We start from the raw sequence: 20,539 nt of genomic DNA, 5'->3' as shown, positions 1-20,539 counted from the left end.
GGTTACCAATGGTTCCGAAATGACTTCCGCTCGTTCCTTCAATACTCTGGGGTGGAGTTGATCTGGCCCTGAAAGGGGACTTGAACTCATTAAGAGCGGCCAGGTATTCCTGGACAACTTCTTTCCCAATTTGGGGTTGGATGTCCTCTAATCCCTCACCCACTCCATCTTGCTGAGGTTGAAGATGACTTTCTTTTTGTGAGAAGACCGAGGCAAAGAAGGCATTAAGTAGTTCTGCCTTTTCCCTATCATCCCCTGTCAGCATTGCCCCCTCTTCTCCTCGAAGAGGTCCTATCGCCTCCTTGTTTTTCCTTTTTCTACTGACATAAGAAAAGAAGCCCTTTTTATTGTTTTTAATCTCCCTGGCAAGCCTGAGCTCGTTTTGTGCTTTAGCCTTTTCCCTACAGGAGTTGGCTATCTGTTTGAATTCTTCTTTGGTGATTTCTCCCTTTTCCCACTTCTTGTGCTTATCTCTTTTGAGTCTTAGCACAGCTAGAAGTTCTTTGGACATCAATTCTGGCTTCTTTGTGCTTGTCCTATTTTTTCTCTTAGTTGGCACTGTTTGCAATTGCACTTTTGAGTATTTCACTCCTGAAAAACTCCCATCCATCTGTAACTCCCTTGTCTTTTAGTATCTGTGTCCATGGAATTCTGCTCAGTATTTCCTTCAGGAGTTGGGAGATAGTTGAGAGGTGTTGATTTTGGAGATATTATTATATTTGTTCTTGTAATACTTCCCTTTTTTGTAAAGTATTTTTGGAATGTTTTATCTTTTGTTCTCCCTTTATTTCTTGTTCATTCATTTTTAACATACTCCTATTTTTCTTTTGCATTTCTCTTCTTAATTGACTTGCCAGCTGTTTTCCTGGTTTATTTGAATGTTCAAAATGTATTTTCTTTGCAAATTTTAGAGTCTTTTCCATTTGATGCACCATTAACATGGAGGCTTGTTGACGAAGTTGTTTCAGCTCTTGTTTGAGTTTTACATTTGTTAATTTTTTAAATAATAATTGTCTTTATTTTTCTTTCATCTCCTCCTTTAATGCATCATTTTTGCTGCCTTTCCTATTTATGTATTGAATTTAATTAAATCAATTTTCTATATATTTAGCTGGATCAATTTTCCTCTCATGTAGGCTTTACTTGTGTCCCATTCAATTCTCAGAGATGTTTCGCGATGAGTATTTATTTGGAAGAATTCTCTAATCTCTTCTGATATTGATCAAGATTTTATCAATTGTTCAAAACACATTCATTAATTTTCAGAATCACCCACAAACTATGAGCAACATAATAATGAAATGAGCATTCGGCACACTCTGGTTATTCACTGAAACACATTCTTCAGAATGAATCGTTGCCTCTCTTCCGTTCCTTTAACCCCATTTGGGGTTGACCCAGTGGATTCAGTGTGACCCTCTAACATAGAAAGCGGCAGGGTCGTAGCCAGAAAAAAATTTCGGGAGGGGTTTAAATTTTCGCGGGGGGGGGGGAGGGGTTTGAAATTTTTGTGGGGGGGGGGGGTTGAAATTTTCGTGGGGTGTGTGTGAAATTTTCACAGGGGGGTTTGACATTTTTGCCGGGGGGGGTTGAAATTTTCACCGGGGGGGGGGGGGTTGAAATTTTAACGAAGGGGGGGTGTGAAATTTTCACCGGGGGGTTGAAATTTTTGCGAGGGGGGTTTGAAATTTTACCCGGGGGGGGAGGGTTGCAACCTGCCTCCTAGCTCACGCTGAAGCAAAGAATACAGCAGGGGGCAGAGCAGCCTTCAATAGCCTGCAGCTCCGCCCTTGTCAACCACCTCCACCAAGTCTGGCCTCCTTAATGAGAGCATTCAACACACACACACCCAACTTGGTTGCTTCACTACATTGGCTATTGCTGCAAGTAATGACAGTGTGAATAAATTGTCAATATTTGCTTGAGATAATAGTGCTTGCAGTTCTGGAGGGACTCTTAATTTTTTGTATCTCATAGACTTAGATTTAAAAAAATCTGAAACATTTTGGGGGGGTGGTTGAACCCCTAACTCCCCCCCCCCCTCGCTACAGGCCTGGAAAGCGGTCCCCCTTCCTTCCTTCCATTTCCACATGATTCATGAAGGGGAAAGAGGATAATGTTGAAGGTTTGGGGCTTCGTGTTTATCTTTTTATTTCTTCTTTCTTGACCAGGTAATGAGGAGCCACCTCAGGTGTGACAAGAAACAAACCAACGTCTAGTGGATATTGAGGAATTTGGACACCAAAGAGCAATAAGGAAACCAGTCTTAATAGGAAAAAGAAATCCTCTCAAGGTCCTGATCACGCTGTAGATCAGAAAGGGAAAAACAAGAATCGAGTGTCCATATTGCAATTATACCCTAGAATCATAGAGATGGAAGAGACCTCGCAGGCCATCCAGTCCAACTCCCTGGCAAAAGGCGGGAAAATCGCATTCAAAGCACATAACACTATCAAAATGGAGAATGAAGGTGATGAAAGTATTGAATCTGGAAAGGGCTTTAGTCAGCATGGACATCTGAAGACACATCAAAAGACTCACCCTGGGGAGAAACCCTACAAATGCTTGGAATGTGGGCAGAGTTTCACTCAGAGGCGAAATCTACAGTCCCATGAAAGGTTGCACACTGGGGAGAAACCCTATAAATGCCTGGAATGCGGACATGGCTTCACTAGAAGTGGACATCTACTTTCACATCAAAGGACTCACACTGGGGAGAAGCCTTATAAATGCCTGGAGTGTGGACAGAGCTTCACTGACGGAAAAAATCTACGTAGCCACCAAAGGACTCACACCGGAGAGAAACCTTATAAATGCCTGGAGTGTGGAAAGAGCTTCACTCAGAGTGGCGGTCTACGTACACATGAAAGGACTCACACTGGGGAGAAACCCTATAAGTGTATGGAGTGTGGAATGTGTTTCACTGAGAGTGGAAGTCTACATACACATCAAAGAACACACACTGGGGAGAAACCCTATGCATGCCTGGAGTGTGGAATGAGCTTCACTCAGAAGGGACAGCTACGTTCACATCAGAGGACTCACACTGGAGAAAAACCCTACACATGCCTGGAGTGTGGAAAGAGCTTCATTGAGGGTGGAAGCCTACGTTCCCATCAAAGGACTCACTCTGGGGAGAAGCCATATAAATGCCTGGAGTGTGGAATAAGCTTCGCTCAGAAGGGAAATCTACATTCACATCTAAGGACTCACACTGGAGAGAAACCGTATAAATGCCTGGAATGTGGACAGAGCTTCTCTCAGAGTGGAGACCTACGTACCCATCTAAGGACTCACACTGGCGAGAAACCCTATAAATGCCTGGAATGTGGACAGAGCTTTACTAGGAGCGGGTATCTCCTTTCACATAAAAGGACTCACACTGGGGAGAAACCTTATGAATGCCTGAAGTGTGGACAGAGCTTCAGTCATAGTGGAAGCCTACGTTCACATCAAAGGACTCACACTGGAGAGAAACCCTATAAATGCCTGGAATGTGGACAGAACTTCACCCAGAGTGGAGCTCTACGTTCACATCAAAGGACTCACACTGGGGAAAAACCCTATAAATGCCTGGAGTGTGGACAGAGCTTCAGTTACAGTGGAAGCCTACGTTCACATCAAAGGACTCACACTGGAGAGAAACCCTATAAATGCCTGGAATGTGGACAGAGCTTCACTCAGAGTGGAGACCTACGTTACCATCAAAGGACTCACACTGGGGAGAAACCTTATAAATGCCTGGAGTGTGGACAGAGCTTCACTCAGAGTAGAAGTCTACGTTCACATCAAAGGACTGATACTGGGGAGAAGTCCTATACATGCCTGGAGTGTGGGCAGGACTTCACTAATAGTAACTGTCTACGTTCACATCAAAGGGCTCACACTAGGGAGAAACCATAGAAATGTCTGGAGTGTGGAATAAGCTTAATTCGGAATGTCTATCTGCATTCACATCAAAGGGCTCACATTGAGGTGGAAACCGTATATATGCATGGAGTGCAGAAAGAGCTTCACATAGAGTCGCAGTCTACATAGATATTAGGGTTGGATAGGTTCTGTTTGGAAAAACCTGAAACTTGTAAAAACCTACCGACTTTGGGGGGGGGGGATCCAGATTTGAACCCCTTACCTTTTTCTTTGTAAATATTCCATAATGTTTGGATGTCTCCCAAGGTTATTTTAATTTTCACAACCATTAAACAACTTTTGTAAAGTCTAACTATTTTAAAATCTCATGCTTCCCTTCCCTGGGTGATGCAAGGGAGGGATGAGGTGGGTGTGGTTAAGCACAGCCATTGTTGTAGTTTGTGAAGGGCAGGCCCCCAATGGTAGAGATTGCAAAAGGACCTGTTAAACTGCATTTCCCACACTGCCTTGCTGCTCATTAGCCAAGCACAAGGAAGCCAGAATGGATGTCCAAAGAACTTCTAACTGTGCTAAGACACAAAGAGACAAGGACAAGAAGTGGGAAAAGGGAGAAATCACCAAAGAAGAATTCAAACAAATAGCCAACACCTGTAGGGAAAAGGTCCGCAAGGCCAAAGCACAAAATGAGCTCAGGCTTGCCAGGGACATTAAAAACAATAAAAAGGGCTTCTTTTCTTTTTCTTTTTCAGTAGAAAAAGGAAGAACAAGGAGGTGATAGGGCCTCTTCGAGAAGAAGATGGGGCAATGCTGACGGGTAGGGAAAAGGCAGAACTATTTAATACCTCCTCCTCCTCGTCCGCATTAAGAGCTGAGGCAGGCCTGGAGTGGAAGAGCCCCTCAGTCAGGCTGAAGCCTGGTAGCTGCTCTCCGGAGCTGCTTGGCTCCCGCTGCCGAGCTTCAGTCTGACCGAGGAGCTCTTCCACAGACCTGCTTCGGCTCTTAATGTGGAGGAGGAGGAGGAGGAGGAGGAGGAGGAGATGCGGGTGGGAGGCTTTTTGGAAATCAAAACATAGAGCTGGAGATGTACTGGGAACGAAGTGAAAATAAGTGTAATGAAAGGAAAGAGGCTTGCAGACTGCGGTTTTCATAGATCCTGGGCTCTGTTGGCCTCTGCTGGGTGTCTGCTGGTGTGTTAATTATGCAGTGTGTTCAGAGATCCTCTCACTTGCCGCTGCCCTTGGCCCATTTTACACTGCCATATGAAATCCAGATTATCTGCTTTGAATTGGGTTACATGACAGTATTTATTTATTTATTTATTTGCTTCACTTTTATACCGCATTTTCAGCCCTAACAGGCGACTCAATGCGGTTTACAGTGCAATTAAAACACAATACAGCAACAGGATCGACAACGTTGATCCACAACAATTAACAATCAGACAGGACAAATCAACAAACAACACATATAACGCCTCAATTGAAATCAGATCCGTTCTCATAGTCGTTGTGCCGTTCCTATGTTCCATTTACCGTCTTCCTTAATTAGTTGCATTGCTTAGCCAAACGCTTGTTCGTAAAGCCAGGTCTTGACCATTCTCCGAAACGTCAGCAACGAGGGTGCCTGTATACTCATATAATCCAGTTCAAAGCAAATAATGCGGATTATCTACTTGGATATGAAGCCCTGGTGATGCAGTGGGTTAAACCGCTGAGCTGCTGAACTTGCTGACCTAAAGGTCCACAGTTTGAATCCAGTGAGCGGAGTGATCTCCAGCTGTCAGCCCCAGCTTCTGCCAACCTAGCAGCTTGAAAACATGCAAATGTGAGTACATCAATACGTACTGCTCTAGTGGGAAGATAATGGTGCTCCATACACTCATGCTGGTGACTTGATCTTGGAGGTGTCTATGGGCAACGCCAGCTCTTTGGCGCTACAAATGTAGATGGCTTGCAAATCACTCTGCAGAGTCTGATGACTAGACTGAATATCAAGGGGAAACCTTTACCTCTACTTTGATAATCTGAATTACATGACAGGAGGAGGAGGAGGCGACACAGCGGTCCCAACGAGTGTATCGCCACCACCTCTTCCTCCTCCTCCCCATTGACAGCCAAGGCCGGCCTGCAGTGGAAGAGCCCCTCAAGTTTCCCCAGTGCCAGTGCTGTTTTTTCCCTACTGCACATTCATGTCTGCCATTAACGACGCTATTCTGAAGTTTCAAAAGTGTTGGAAAATTCCAAACTTTTTTCAGAAAAATTCAGAATTTGATTCCGAATCGAACCACCAGTGCCCCTACATCCGAAACGAGTTTTGAACCATTTTTTTAACCAACCAAGCCTAATAGATACCATAGAATCCACACTGGAGAATCTTTCTAACATATTTATTTATTTAGGATTTTTCTACCCCTGCAACACAGACCCAAGGCCGCTTACAAATCAGTATATCAGTCAAGAAAATCCTTTAATCAGGAATATGTAAAAAGATAAAACATGAATCGACAAAATCCAAAACATTAGGTAAAAGCATAGCCTCCTCCCCCACGCATGTGCCCCCCCCCCCAATATCCCGATCATTAAAATTCCCAGACTCCACCCATGGTTCAGCTAAAAGCCTTGTTAAATACAAATTATTTATTTATTTATTTTATTTATTTACGTCACTTCTATCCCGCCCATATCAGCCCGCAGGCGACTCAGGGCGGTCTACATATCGGCACAATCCGATGCCATCAATACAATACAAAAGCAAAAACAGTTAAGTGCAATTAGACAAAAGAGACAGTGCATAATAACAATTTTAAACGAGCGATATCCTCTCGTTCCAATCCTCGTCCATTTCATCGTCCTGGCCGTTCCTGGGTCCTTCTCCATCTCAAGCTTGACTATCTATTCCGGGGTTCCGAATGCCTGCTCGAAGAGCCAGGTTTTCACTCTCTTACGAAAGGTCAGGAGGGAGGGGGCTGATCTAATATCCCTAGGCAGGGAGTTCCACAGCCGAGGGGCCACCACAGAGAAGACCCTGTCCCTCGTCCCCGCCAAGCGTGCTTGCGAAGCAGACGGGATCGAGAGCAGGGCCTCCTCAGATGATCTTAACTTCCTGGAGGGTTCGTAGGAAGAGATGCGTTCGGATAGGTAGGCTGGGCCAGAACCGTTTAGGGCTTTATAGGCTAAAGCCAGCACTTTGAATTGGGCCCGGTAGCAAACTGGCAGCCAGTGGAGCTGGCGCAGCAGAGGAGTGGTGTGCTCCCTGAGCGCTGCTCCTGTTAGCAACCTGGCTGCTGCACGCTGGACCATTTGAAGCTTCCGGGCCGTCTTCAAAGGCAACCCCACGTAGAGCGCGTTGCAGTAATCTATGCGGGATGTAACCAGAGCGTGGACTACCGTGGCCAAGTCAGACTTCCCAAGGTAATGACTGCCTTCCTAAAGCTGAAAAGAGACGGAGCAGCTCTTTCTTCTTCAGGGAGGGATCCAGAGTGCTGGAGCTGCACCCAAGAAGGAGCCTTCCCTAGTTAGGCATCATTGCATACTGGTGGGGCTCGCGTGGCCATTCGGGTTTCCCCACTGGATCTACGTTCGCACCCTGGGATGTGTCCGGGGGACGTGGTGCTCCGGGTAGGCTGCACCGAAGACATATAGGACTTCATGCGCAATGACCAGATTCTTGAATTGAGCGCAGAGCCAGGCAGTCAAACAACATTATTATTATTTACTAGGCCTGGGTAACAACGGAAAAAATTGTTTCTAAAATCGATTCGTTTTTTGGGGGTTTTTGCGTTTCGATATTTAAAATAATTACAAAATTTTCCTTTTAAAAAGTTCGATATTTACGAAATTTCGTAAATGTGAAAAAATTACAAAACATTAACGAATCGATTTCCAAAACAATAACGAATCGATTCGTTAATGGCGGACGCGACCGCGAAATACGCTAAAAAACCTCCAAAAACTTCTGAAGCTTCCCTCTCCCTCTGTTGTTGACTGTTGGTGTGATATTATAATTTTTTTTCACTAATTAAACAAAAAACAACCATAAAACTTGCCCCAGACATGCGGAAATAATAACGAAACGACCTCAAAACAATAACGAAACGAATACAATAACGAAATACGAAGCATTTACAAAACTATTTAAAAATTCGTTTTTTAAAAAAATTGCTCCAGAATGGTTCGTTATCATTTTGTAATTAAAAAAATTAATGAATTATTAACGAATTACGAATTAACGAAACGAAACCGCCCAGCCCTATTATTTACTGTTTATTATTTATTTATTTGCTTTATTTCTATACCGCATTTTTCAGCCCAAACAGGCGACTCAATGCGGTTTACATGGTACAGGTTATCACAACAATGTCAGTGCAATTAAAAACGCAACATATACAACAACAAAATCAACAACATCAATCAACAACAATTAACAAGTCAAAACATAGCGCCTCAGTGAAATCAGATCCGTTCTCATAATCCTTATGCCCTTCCATTTTACCGTCTTCCTATGTTCGGTTGCACTGTTTAGCCAAACGCTTGTTCATAAAGCCAAGTCTTGACCTTTCTCCGAAACGCCAGCAACGAAGGTGCCTGTCTGATGTCTACCGGTAAGGCATTCCATAGCCGAGGGGCCACCACTGAGAAGGCTCTGTCTCTCGTCTCCGCCAGACGCGCTTGTGACGCAGGCGGGACCGAGAGCAGGGCCTCCCCAGATGATCTTAATATCCTAGTCGGTTCATAGGTGGAGATGCGTTTAGGGCTTTATAGGCTAAAGCCAGCACCTTGAATTGTGCCCGGTAGCGGATTGGCAGCCAGTGGAGCTGGCACAACAGAGGAGTGGTGTGCTCCCTGAGTGCCGCTCCCGTTAGCAACCTGGCTGCCGAGCGCTGGACCATCTGAAGCTTCCGGGCAGTCTTCAAGGGCAACCCCACGTAGAGCGCGTTGCAGTAATCAATCCGGGATGTAACCAGAGCGTGGACTACCGTGGCCAAATCAGACTTCTATTATTATTATTATTATTATTATTAAACTTTATTTGTACCCCGCTAACATCTCCCGATGGATTCGATGCGGCTTACATAGGCCAAGGCCGCAAAACACAACACAACAATTGAGCTGCTTCAGGATATGCTCCCTGAAGTCGGTGCCCGTCAGAATCCTGGCCCCTGCTCTCTGGATGAACTGTAATTCCCAGACACTTTTCAAGGGCAGGCATACCTAGAGCGCACTGCAATAGTCCAATCTGGATGTAACCAACGCATGCACCACGGAGGCCAGGTCCAGAGTTTCCAGGAATTGGCACAGTTGACACAAAGCTTTAATTGTGGAAAGGACAACCTAGTCTCCGCTGCCACCTGGGCTTCCAGGTTTGAAGCGGAGTCTAGGATGACGCCCAAACTGTGCACCTGAGATTTCAGGGGAGTGCAACCCCCAGATCCAGATCATAGAATCATAGAATCAAAGAGTTGGAAGAGACCATCCAGTCCAACCCCCTTCTGCCAAGAAGCATTCAAATCACCCCCGACAGATGGCCATCCAGCCCCTGCTTAAAAGCCTCCAAAGAAGGAGCCTCCACCACGCTCCCTCCGGGGCAGAGAGTTCCACTGCTGAACGGCTCTCACAGTCAGGAAGTTCTTCCTCATGTTCAGGTGGAATCTCCTCTCTTGTAGTTTGAAGCCATTGTTCCCTTGCGTCCTAGTCTCCAAGGAAGCAGAAAACAAGCTTGCTCCCTCCTCCTCCTCCCTGTGGCTTCCTCTCACATATTTATACATGGCCCTCATCATATCTCCTCTCAGCCTTCTCTTCTTCAGGCTAAACATGCCCAGTTCAGATTGAAATGCCATTCCCATTTTTTAAAGAAGGGATCTAACCACTGCTTCTTCCAAAACAATGGGGACCAGGCCTTGATCTAAAGAGGCATTAATTAGTTCCCTTATCCAGATCGCACTCCCTTTGGCTTGCTTCACCAGCCACGAGGGACATGGGTCTTGGATGCAGGTGGTAGTATTCCATTTCTCTAAGGATCTGGTTGGCAGCTTCAGGTGAAACAAATCCATGCAAACAAGACCAGATGGTGTGATGTGTCCAACCACAGGAGTTGAGTTAATAGTGGAATCCAAAACCACGTGGATTCCACCAATCTTAGAAGCGAAATGGCATGCAAAGGCCTTGCAATTGCTATGAGAGTGACAGATGGGTCTTCCACTCTGGGGTTAAGGAAGCCTCTTGATATCGAGCTACTTTTAGTGGAGTCCCCTCGAGAGAGAGACCCGAGGACCGCGCCAAAAGGGCCCTGGGTACCATGGTGAGGCCAGAAAAATTGCCAATTTTAAAATAAAGATACCGTATATTCCGGCATATAAGACGACTGGGTGTATAAGACGACCCCCCAAATTTTCCAGTTAAAATATGGAGTTTGTGATATACTCGCCATATAAGACCACCCCTCTTCGAACACACACCCAATAAAAATAAAAATAAATCAGATTAGATTTCAATATGGTAATTTTAATGCAAATGCTTATGACATGTAGGGTCTTAGCAGGAAAGCTGTCACTTATAAACTTAAGGCTGCTTGTCATCAAACATGTAAACATAAAACAGTTAAAGTGGATTAAACTTTTCCTAACTCCCTCTAAAACCGAAAGGAAGGAGACAATAAACCCATGGGAGCTGCCATGCTGTGTGTTTTCTAAGCTGTCAACCATGTATCTTACCAGCAATTGCCTGATGGTTTTATACAATGCCTGCTTAGATTGGTCAGTTCTTCTTGCCTGCCCAGCCCTCCCTGTGTCCAAGATTTTACCTTACCTAGAGTGAGCCCAGGGCCGAGTCCAATGTCATAAAATCCTAGAGTTGGAAGAGACCTCCTGGGCCATCATCCAGTCCAACGCCATTCTGCCAAGAAGCAGGAATATTGCATTCAAATCACCCCCGACAGATGGCCAGCCAGCCTCTGCTTAAAAGCTTCCAAAGAAGGAGCCTCCACCACATTCCCTCCAGGGCAGAGAGTTCCACTGCTGAACGGCTCTCACAGTCAGGAGGTTCTTCCTCATATTCAAATGGAATCTCCTCTCTTGTAGTTTGAAGCCATTGCTCCGCATCCTAGTCTCCAAGGAAGCAGAAAACAAGCTTGCTCCCTCCTTCCTGTGGCTTCCTCACATATTAATACATGGCCCTCATCATGTCTCCTCTCAGCCTTCTCTTCTTCAGGCTAAACATGCCCAGCTCTTTAAGCCGCTCCTCATACGGCTTGTTCTCCAGACCCCTGATCATTTTAGTTGCCCTCCTCTGGACACATTCCCTACTCACTCCTGTCAGGCAGTAAGACATAAGGCAACAGGTGGTCATCAAGTTTTGCTTTATTATTATTATTATTATTATTATTATTATTATTATTATGAAACCCTTGAGTTGGAAGGAACTCCAATGGCCATCGAGCCCAACCCCACTCACTCCTGTCAGCAGGAAGACACAATGCAAGCCCTGCCAACAGATGGCTATCCAGTTTTGCTTGATAATGATGATGATGATGATGATGATTATGGAACCCATGAGTTGGAAGAGACCCCAATGGCCATCCAGTCCAACCCCACTCACTCTCCTTGATAACAACAACAACAATGGAAACCCTAATTTTCTGGTTAATCTTATCACATGATTTTGTAATGCTGGCTTTCTCTTTTTGAATTATCTTTAATTCTTGTTGGATATCTCTGACATCTTTTTTTGATTGTCGAGATTTCTTCTTTGATTTCGCTTATTAGTTTCCCTGTCTTCTCTTGGAATGTTTTTTGCAGATTTTCCTGCATTTTTTCTTGGTTATCCTGTATTTTCTGTAATTGTAACGTAAGGTCTTTTAAAGATGGTTCCCCTTGTATGGAGAGTCTTCTTGTTAGTGTGGTTATTGTGTCCTATTTTGGGCACCGCAATTGAAGAGAGATATTGACAAGCTGGAATGTGTCCAGAGGAGGGCGACTCAAATGATCAAGGGTCTGGAGAACAAGCCCTATGAGGAGCTGCTTAAAGAGTGGCCATGTTTAGCCTGAAGAAGAGAAGGCTGAGAGGGGATATGATAGCCATGTATAAATATGTGAGAGGAAGTCACAGGGAGGAGGGAGGAGGCTTCCTTTCTGCCTCCCTGGAGACTAGGACGTGGAACAATGGCTTCAAACTACAAGAGAGGAGATTCCATCTGAACATGAGGAAGAACTTCCTGACTGTGAGAGCTGTTCAGCAGTGGAACTCTCTGCCCCGGAGTGTGGTGGAGGCTCCTTCTTGGGAAGCTTTTAAACAGAGGCTGGATGGCCATCTGTCAGGGGTGCTTTGAATGCAACATTCCTGCTTCTTGGCAGAATGGGGTTGGACTGGATGATGGCCCAGGAGGTCTCTTCCAACTCTAGGATTCTATGAGGCTGGATGGCCATCTGCCAGGGGTGCTTTGAATGCAATATTCCTGCTTCTTGGCAGAATGGGGTTGGACTGGATGATGGCCCAGGAGGTCTCTTCCCACTCTAGGATTCTATGAGGCTGGATGGCCATCTGCCAGGGGTGCTTTGAATGCAATATTCCTGCTTCTTGGCAGAAGGGGGTTGGACTGGATGATGGCCCAGGAGGTCTCTTCCAACTCTAGGATTCTATGAGGCTGGATGGCCATCTGTCAGGGGTGATTTGAATGCAATATTCCTGCTTCTTGGCAGAATGGGGTTGGACTGGATGATGGCCCAGGAGGTCTCATCCAACTCCATGATTCTATGGTTGTGAGGTTTTTGTTCATTTTAGGAGTTGTAAATTTGTCCATATTAATGTGTCTGCCCACTAGCTTGCTCTTAACCTTAATTCTTTCTTCTGTAATTGTCCCAAGGACCCTCCTAGTAATTGCTCTTTCTTGATTAGGATGTAAAAGGTCCCACCCTGAGGATTCTTCTTTTTGTATGTGATGGACCATGGGAGTCTCATTAATTAAATTCCCCAGCTGATTTCCTTTATTGTCTTTCCTTCTCCTCACTCCCTCTCTCCTTTTTTGGGCATCTGTATATTCTTTTTACTCATTTTGTTATTTTTTCTTTATTTCTTGCTGTTTATTATTTTATTGTTCTTTTTATTATGTTTATTCTTCAATATCCCTCTCAGGCTCTAGACCCTTTCTCTTCTCCTTTCCTTCTTTCCTTTTTTCTCCTTTCTTCAATTCATCAGTTCTCTCCAGAGCTTATCTCTTCACCTCTTACTTCTGCCCTTACTGACCGTGCTTCTGCCTTTACTGCCTCCCTATTCTGTCTCCTTCCCTTCTTCCATATCCTTTTTGGCTTTGGACTGCCCTTCTTCCTCATTTCTTCACCTCCCCGCCTCCTCTGGAGTCGCGACTCCTCCCCTTTTGCCTGCGTTGGCCTGCTTCAGCTCCTTCCTGGTTCGGAGCGTCCCTTTTCTCTTAAAGGAGCCACACAATAAGCACAGCACACACAGTAAGCCCACCTCCTTTTTTGCATTTGTATTCCTTCCCTGGTTTACTGCTTCTTTCTCTCCTGTCTCTCTTCATCTCTCTTTCCAGTAAGCACTATCTGTGCTTTACAGACCTTCTTGGATTGCTTTCTCTCTAGTTGTCTCCTCCTCGGTTCCTTTAAATTCCTTTAATTTTCGTCCCTTTCTGCTGCAAGCTCTCTTCTCTGTTTCCTTTCTCCTTCTTCTGCTGTGGTTTCTAATAATTCCCCCTGTTCTGCTTCTTTTTTAAAAAATGAAGGCGATTGGCTTAGCGAGGCTGTTCAAGCCTCGTTCCCTCCCTCCAGGAGCCTCTTCTGGGGGAAAGCTCCACAGGCGGTTTTGCCGGTCTCCTTGAAGGAGACCCGCTATGAGGTTAGCTTCCCAGTTTGGGGAGTCCCTTTTTGAACTCTGTTCCTTTTGGGGGGAGGAAAGACTCCCCACATTGCCTCCCCCCCGCCTCCCCCCCCTCCAGCTTCGATTCCCAGCACTCCTCCTCCTTGCCCCCTCCCTTCTCCTCAGGCAAGGGAACAACAAGAGTTACAACGGCGGCGAGGTGCTGCCTGGGATGTAAGGAAGGCAGATTCAATTGATGGAGTGGCAAATGGCATTCCAACACACTGTTATGCTGGTATACCCGGCGTTTAAGACGACCCCCCCATTTTTGAGATGACTTTCTTGGCTTAGAAAGTCGTCCAGTACCCCGGTTTTTACGGTAATAATAAAAATACCTCACCAGGCGGAAGAAATCAGCGACCGAAGTTTATTGCGACACAGCTGTAGTCGGATGCAATGCAGGGATAATTCCACCACAAGCATAACGCTAGGGTCGTTACAGACATTTTTATAGAGGAAAACACAAAGAAAACAATTCAAAATTCCCGCCCGCCCTTTGCCGGCCGGCTTCGCCTTGATTGGCTGGCTGTGGAACAGCTGAGAGGAGGCTTGGCGACCCACCCCGCCTCCGGGCCAATCAGCGTGCTTCTCCGCCTCCTAGGGGCCAATAGGAATGTTTCTCTCGCTCCCGAGGATGGACCAATCAGGAGCGAGGGGGCGGGACGAGCCTTCACAATGGAGGAGTGATGGGATTACGGCCGGCCAGCTGTGATTGCAACCAAAGGTTTTCCTGTTTGGAATGGTTTTGGGGGAAAAGAATATCGGCCAGACAACGGACCTCAAAGGGGGATCAACGTTGCCTTTGTTTGCTTTAATCAATCTTTTATCCAAGTTTCTGTTGACTTCCTCCCCTCACTAGACATGCTCAGAGGGTGAGGAGTGGGAATCAACAGGTATTGTTTCATGCTGATGAGTCAATCAGGAAGGGTTTGGGGAAAACAGAGGAACTTCTCCCCAGGGCATCACAGTAATCTTCAGGTCACAACTTTGTGGGGCAAGGGTTAAACGGGAAAGGCGGGAAAAGGGGACACAGTATATTCCATACAACATTTCATTTCATATATTTCATAAAGCAAAACCCCATCCCCATCCCAGGAAAATGTATTATAATATTTGATCTTTATTTTGACATAAATCGGAGATGCCATAGACGTGGAAAAGGAAACGGAAACTGCCAGTGTCTCAGATCAGGCACCAGCAGAGGATCCATGGCCGTGGATATGTAAACAGTTCAGTTCATGAGTCAGGGAGTCAAAAAGAAAAGGCAAAATAGTCCAGTAGTGAGCGCTGGGTTGGATGGCAACAGAGTTCATTTGTCCGGCCTTTGGAGAACTATGTCTCTCCTCCAGGGCCGGGGTCCCCGCCTGGCCACCTTCCCAGGGCCTCCCATGGGTAGCCATAGTGAGCCCCCGGCTGCGGGGCTGGGCAGGAACGAGCGGCACTGAAAAGGAACGGGCTGCCTTGGAAGAAACCGGCCAAATTGACAAACAGCTGATTTCTGTCAAATGAAATACCTTAAACCAAACCAATTATTTCCCGGGCGGGGGAGTCCAAAATGAGGAAAGCGAGATGGCAGTTAGTCTTAGAATTAATAGCAGAAAAATACAAAATTGGAACGGTGTCGATCCGCCATTTTGTTGTTTTAGCGGATACAGGGGTCTAAAATGGCGGTTTCCGTATCCGCGGTTTAAACGAACGCAGATCCGGCGTTCCGGGGGTGCCAGTAGGCGCCCCCGGCAGGCTCACGGCTCTCCGGAGCCTAGAAAAAGGTTTATTTTAATGTTGGATTAATCTGAGGCAGGGAAAGATACAAAAGTATCAAGCGGAGAGATTAAATGTTGCAAGTTTCAAGTACTTTTATTAGGGGAATGTTACAATGTAAGCAGAAGGGGAAAGCAAAGGAAAGCTGCAGGCATTCCTGGTTTTGAGCTGGCTGCTGGGGCACATTTCATCCGTTGGTCCCAAACTTGGCTCCCAGGAACTGCGGAACTCTCCGCTGCGGTTCACACCAATTTGAAGGTGGGGGTCTCAGCCGCGCTCGGGCTCACTCTCACCACTCAAAATAGTTTGTTGGGACTGTTATTAGTGCCTGCAGTAGAAGTTGAATAGAAAGACTTCCTGGTAGCATCTCTGTATGCCTTTTGGTGGAAGATAGATTACTTCTCGTCAGAAATGCCATGTTTTTTTCCTCCCCATTGCTTCATTGCCTGCCTCTCCCTAGTGAACCAGGGGGCCAGCTTAGCTCTAGACCTGGGAAGGGGACGCTTCGGAGCAGTCGTATTGATTGCCCTTGCCACCTCTGTGTTCAAGAGATCAATAGGATTGCCTACCCTGGCAGCCGGGAATACAAAATAACTCTTTTCTAAAAAAAAATATTGAAATTCACTTTATGTACTTATATTAAAAAGAGAAATTAGGATGTGAAAAGGGAAAATGGGCTGAGGGGGGATAAAGAAGGGGAAGCGAGTTAATGATCTTCCAGTCTTCTTCATTGTGGTTGAGTTATTGTCCTTCTTCTTTTTTCCTTCTTTATGATACGCTTCTCCTTTTCATTCCTCTTTCTCGTGGGGCAATTTCTCTCTGTCTCTTTGGACTGGACTATGTTGTCATCCTCCTGTTCTCTTAAGTCATTCAGTCTTGTAAGAGTGTCCAGTCCTTCCACTAGCGATCTCTGCTAGCCAACTGACCAATTCCAGGCCTCTCTCACTAACCCTTCACCACGCCTAACTCCCAGCTCCTTCTTCCTTGACTCCCCCAATCAAGACTCTTCTTTCTTTTTTAATTAATTTTTTATTGAGAAAAAAAATAACGTACTTGAACAGATAATATTTGTCTATTGTAGGCATACATTATAGTAACATATTTCAATATTATCTATTCTATTTAGACTACTGCAACGCTCTCTACGTGGGGTTGCCTTTGAAGACGGCCCGGAAGCTTCAATTGGTCCAACGTGCGGCAGCCATGATACTAACAGGAGCAGGACGCAGGGAGCATACAACCCCCTTGTTGTACCAGCTCCACTGGCTGCCGATTTGCTACCGGGCTGAATTCAAAGTGCTGGCGTTGGCCTATAAAGCCCTAAACGGTTCCGGCCCAAGCTACCTATCTGACCGCATCTCGGCCTATGAACCCACCAGGACTTTGAGATCATAGAATCATAGAATCAAAGAGTTGGAAGAGACCTCCTGGGCCATCCAGTCCAACCCCATTCTGCCAAGAAGCAGGAATATTGCATTCAAATCACCCCTGACAAATGGCCATCCAGCCTCTGCTTAAAAGCTTCCAAAGAAGGAGCCTCCACCACACTCCCTCTGGGGCAGAGAGTTCCACTGCTGAACGGCTCTCACAGTCAGGAAGGTCTTCCTAATGTTCAGATGGAATCTCCTCTCTTGTAGTTTGAAGCCATTGTTCCGCGTCCTAGTCTCCAAGGAAGCAGAAAACAAGCTTGCTCCCTCCTCCCTGTGGCTTCCTTTCACATTCTTTACAAGTTTATTCATATTACATTATTATTATTATTTTCTTTCTTTCTTTTTTTTTCCTCCCCCCTCCTCCCACCGCCCTTTCCTACCCCTCCCACCACATTTCTCTCTATATCTTTATTTTTAACCACGCACACAACTTTTGCAATCTTTGTACAATTTCTATGCTGGCTTCGCCTTCTTCTACCCATTTCATGTATGTTGCCCATTTCTCTTTAATTGCTTCTGTTTTGTCCTGTGAATCTTCTTGGGTTATACATTCAATAATATCTGATTGGACTTGTTCAAATAAATAATTATTCCAATTTTCCAAATTCCATTTTTTTTCCATCTCTCCATCCCCAGGCTATTACCGCCTTTCCTGCTAAAATCATTGCTTTAAATAAGTTTTGGTTCTTCGCATCAATATTTTTATTTTGCTTTATGTTTATATTGCTTTAATTGTTTTTAATTTGCCTTAGGTGTTGTATTGTTGTGTTGTGTGTTGAGGCCTTGGCCTTTGTAAGCCGCATCGAGTCCTTCGGGAGATGCTAGCGGGGTACAAATAAAGTTTAATAATAATAATAATAATAATTGCCATTAACATGAATTCCATACTGGCTTGTATTGTTATTTTGAAAAGTTTCCCAATTTTTCTAGTTATCTTATTCCAAAACGTTTTTGCATTTAAACCGTCCCACCACCTATGTGCACACCAGCCTGTCTCTGCTTTACATTGCCAACACATTGGACTTAATCCTGTTCCCATATTTGCTAATTGAGCTGGTGCCCTGTACCATTTCCAGTAGGCCTGGGTAACAATGCAAAAATTTGTTTCTAAAATCGATTTGTATTTGGGGGTTTTTTTTTTGTTTCGATATTTAAAATAATTACAAAATTTTCCCTTAAAAAAGTTCGGTATTTACGAAATTTCGTTAATATTTACAAAACATTTTGTAAAGATGGCGCCCTTTTTTTCCCAAATTTTTTCAATATTTTTTTATTTAATTATTAATTTAGTAGAATAGGGAGGAGAAATTATTATTAAGGAGGGAAGGCAGGCACTCACTCTGCCGGGCCCTCTCGCTCGCCGCTCGCCCTCTCGCTCGCCCTCTCACTCGCCGCTCGCCCTCTCGCTCGCCCTCTCGCTCGCCGCTCGCCCTCTCGCTCGCCCTCTCGCTCGCCGTTCGCCCTCTCCTTCGCCGCTCGCCTTCTCGCTCGCCCTCTCGCTCGCCGCTTGCCCGCCCTCTCGCTTGCCGCTCGCCCTCTCGCTCGCCCTCTCGTTCGCCGCTCGCCCTCTCGCTCGCCCTCTCGCTCGCCGCTCGCCCGCCCTCTCGCTCGCCGCTCGCCCTCTCGCTCGCCGCTCTCGCTCGCCGCTCGCCCTCTCGCTCGCCCTCTCGCTCGCCCGCCGGCACCTTCCCCGCCCTCTCCTCCTCCTCCTCTTTCAGGCTCTGCCTCTGACTGGCTAAGAGAGGAGAGAGAGGAGAGCTCCCAGCAAGCATCGCCAGGCCATCTTACGTATTTCCGAAATGGACGGAAATACAAAATTTTTTGGCGCCTGCCGTTTCGATATTTAAAAACACTTCCGGGTTTAAAAATAAGTTTTGTAATCATTTTGTAATTGCTAAAATTAACGAATATTTAACGAATTACAAAATTAACGAACGAAATCGCCCAGGCCTAATTTCCAGATGAATTTCCTTTCTAATTCTTTATATTTTTCCATTTTGATTTTATTTACCCCTTTCTTTAATTCCTCCTCAATAGTGTGTTTTGTGAGTGTCCCCTCCTTCTGCCACTTATTCTGTAATGTTCTGACTACGTATTCATCGTCCTTTATCGTTGTTTTGTATAATTCTCCTACTAAACCTTTCAAATGCCAGAAATCAGTTCACTCAGTGTATGGAGAATGGTGAATGGGGGACGTCACCTACCTAATGTGATCTTCAAAACTACGTAAAACAAAACTTTAGGTATGCGCCTACATTATAAAAAAAATGTAAAATTCTGATTCATAAAATGGGTTTTATTAAGTTTTGAAAAAAGGAAGTTATGCTGCCTCACCCTGTATATGCCACAGATCAGAACTGTGTTTACCTCAGAGTTCATACCATCTTCATAGCTTCATAGCTCATAGTCTCCATAGACCTCAGAGCTGCCATCTCCTTGTATTTACCTCAGAGTGTATATCTGTACTTCACCTCACCCGCCTCATAGGAAACCTGCTACAAAACAGGAGCTTTTTTGTTGAGTTCCAGGTCCAGAGAAGCAAATGGCGGGAACAGAAGAACGCCTCAGGGGAGCGTGCTTGCTCCATCCATGTTCAACATCTACACAAATGACCAGCCACTGCCCGAAGGGACAGAGAGTCATCTATGTTGATGATCGTGCCATCACCGCTCAAGCAAGGAGCTTTGAGATGGTAGAACAAAAGCTCTCTGAAGCTCTAGGTGCTCTTACTGCCTATTACAGGGAAAACCAGCTGATCCCTAATCCATCCAAAACACAGACATGTGCCTTTCACCTCAAGAACAGACATCCCGAGCTCTGAGGATTACCTGGGAAGGAATCCCACTGGAGCATTGCAGCACACCCAAATACCTGGGAGGAGTCAGTCTGGACCGTGCTCTGACTTCCAAGAAGCACTGCCTGAACATCAAGCAAAAAGTGGGTGCTAGAAACAACATCATACGAAAGCTGACTGGCACAACCTGGGGGTCACAACCAGACACAGTGAAGACATCTGCCCTTGCACTATGCTACTTTGCTGCCTTCTCCCAGTGTGGAACACATCTCACCACGTTAAAACAGTGGATGTGGCTCTTAATGAGACATGCTGCATTATCACGGGGTGTCTGCGCCCTACACCACTGGAGAAATTACACTGACTAGCTGGTATTGCACCACCAGACATCCGCTGGGAAGTAGCAGCCAATAGTGAAAGGACCAAGGCAGAGACATCTCCAGCTCATCCCTTGTTTAGGTGTCAGCCAGCACGTCAATGACTTAAGTCTAGAAATAGTTTTCTAAGATCTACAGAGACACTCGCTGGAACACCTCAGCAAGCAAGAGTCCAAAAGTGGCAGGCTCAAACCCAGAGCCTCAACCAATGGCTGATACCCAATGAGAGACTCCCCCCTGGGCACACAGAGGACTGGGCGACTTGGAAGGCGCTGAACAGACTGCGCTCTGGCACCACGAGATGCAGAGCCAACCTTCAGAAATGGGGCCACAAAGTGGAATCCACGACATGCGAGTGCGGAGAAGAGCAAACCACTGACCACTTGCTGCAATGCACCCTGAGCCCAGCCACATGCACAAGGGAGGACCTTCTTGCAGCAACAC

The 20,539-nt window shown here is 45.7% G+C and overlaps 1 protein-coding gene across 1 annotated transcript; it reads left to right on the top strand.

Annotated features, from left to right (window-relative positions):
* Positions 1 to 2,113: 2,113 nt before the first annotated feature.
* Positions 2,114 to 4,222, top strand: LOC132769768 (zinc finger protein 420-like). Its single transcript, XM_060766704.2, has one exon. The coding sequence runs from the start codon at positions 2,374 to 2,376 to the stop codon at positions 3,901 to 3,903; it is 1,530 nt and encodes a 509-aa protein (XP_060622687.2). The 5' UTR covers positions 2,114 to 2,373; the 3' UTR covers positions 3,904 to 4,222.
* Positions 4,223 to 20,539: the final 16,317 nt, after the last annotated feature.

The sequence above is a fragment of the Anolis sagrei genome, chromosome 3, assembly GCF_037176765.1.
Source record: "Anolis sagrei isolate rAnoSag1 chromosome 3, rAnoSag1.mat, whole genome shotgun sequence".
NCBI lineage: Eukaryota > Metazoa > Chordata > Lepidosauria > Squamata > Dactyloidae > Anolis > Anolis sagrei.
This window is presented reverse-complemented; position numbering and strand designations above follow the sequence as displayed.

Excerpts from the sequence above, each read along its gene's own strand:
- LOC132769768 (XM_060766704.2), top strand. The coding sequence starts at position 2,374 with ATGGAAGAGACCTCGCAGGCCATCCAGTCCAACTCCCTGGCAAAAGGC.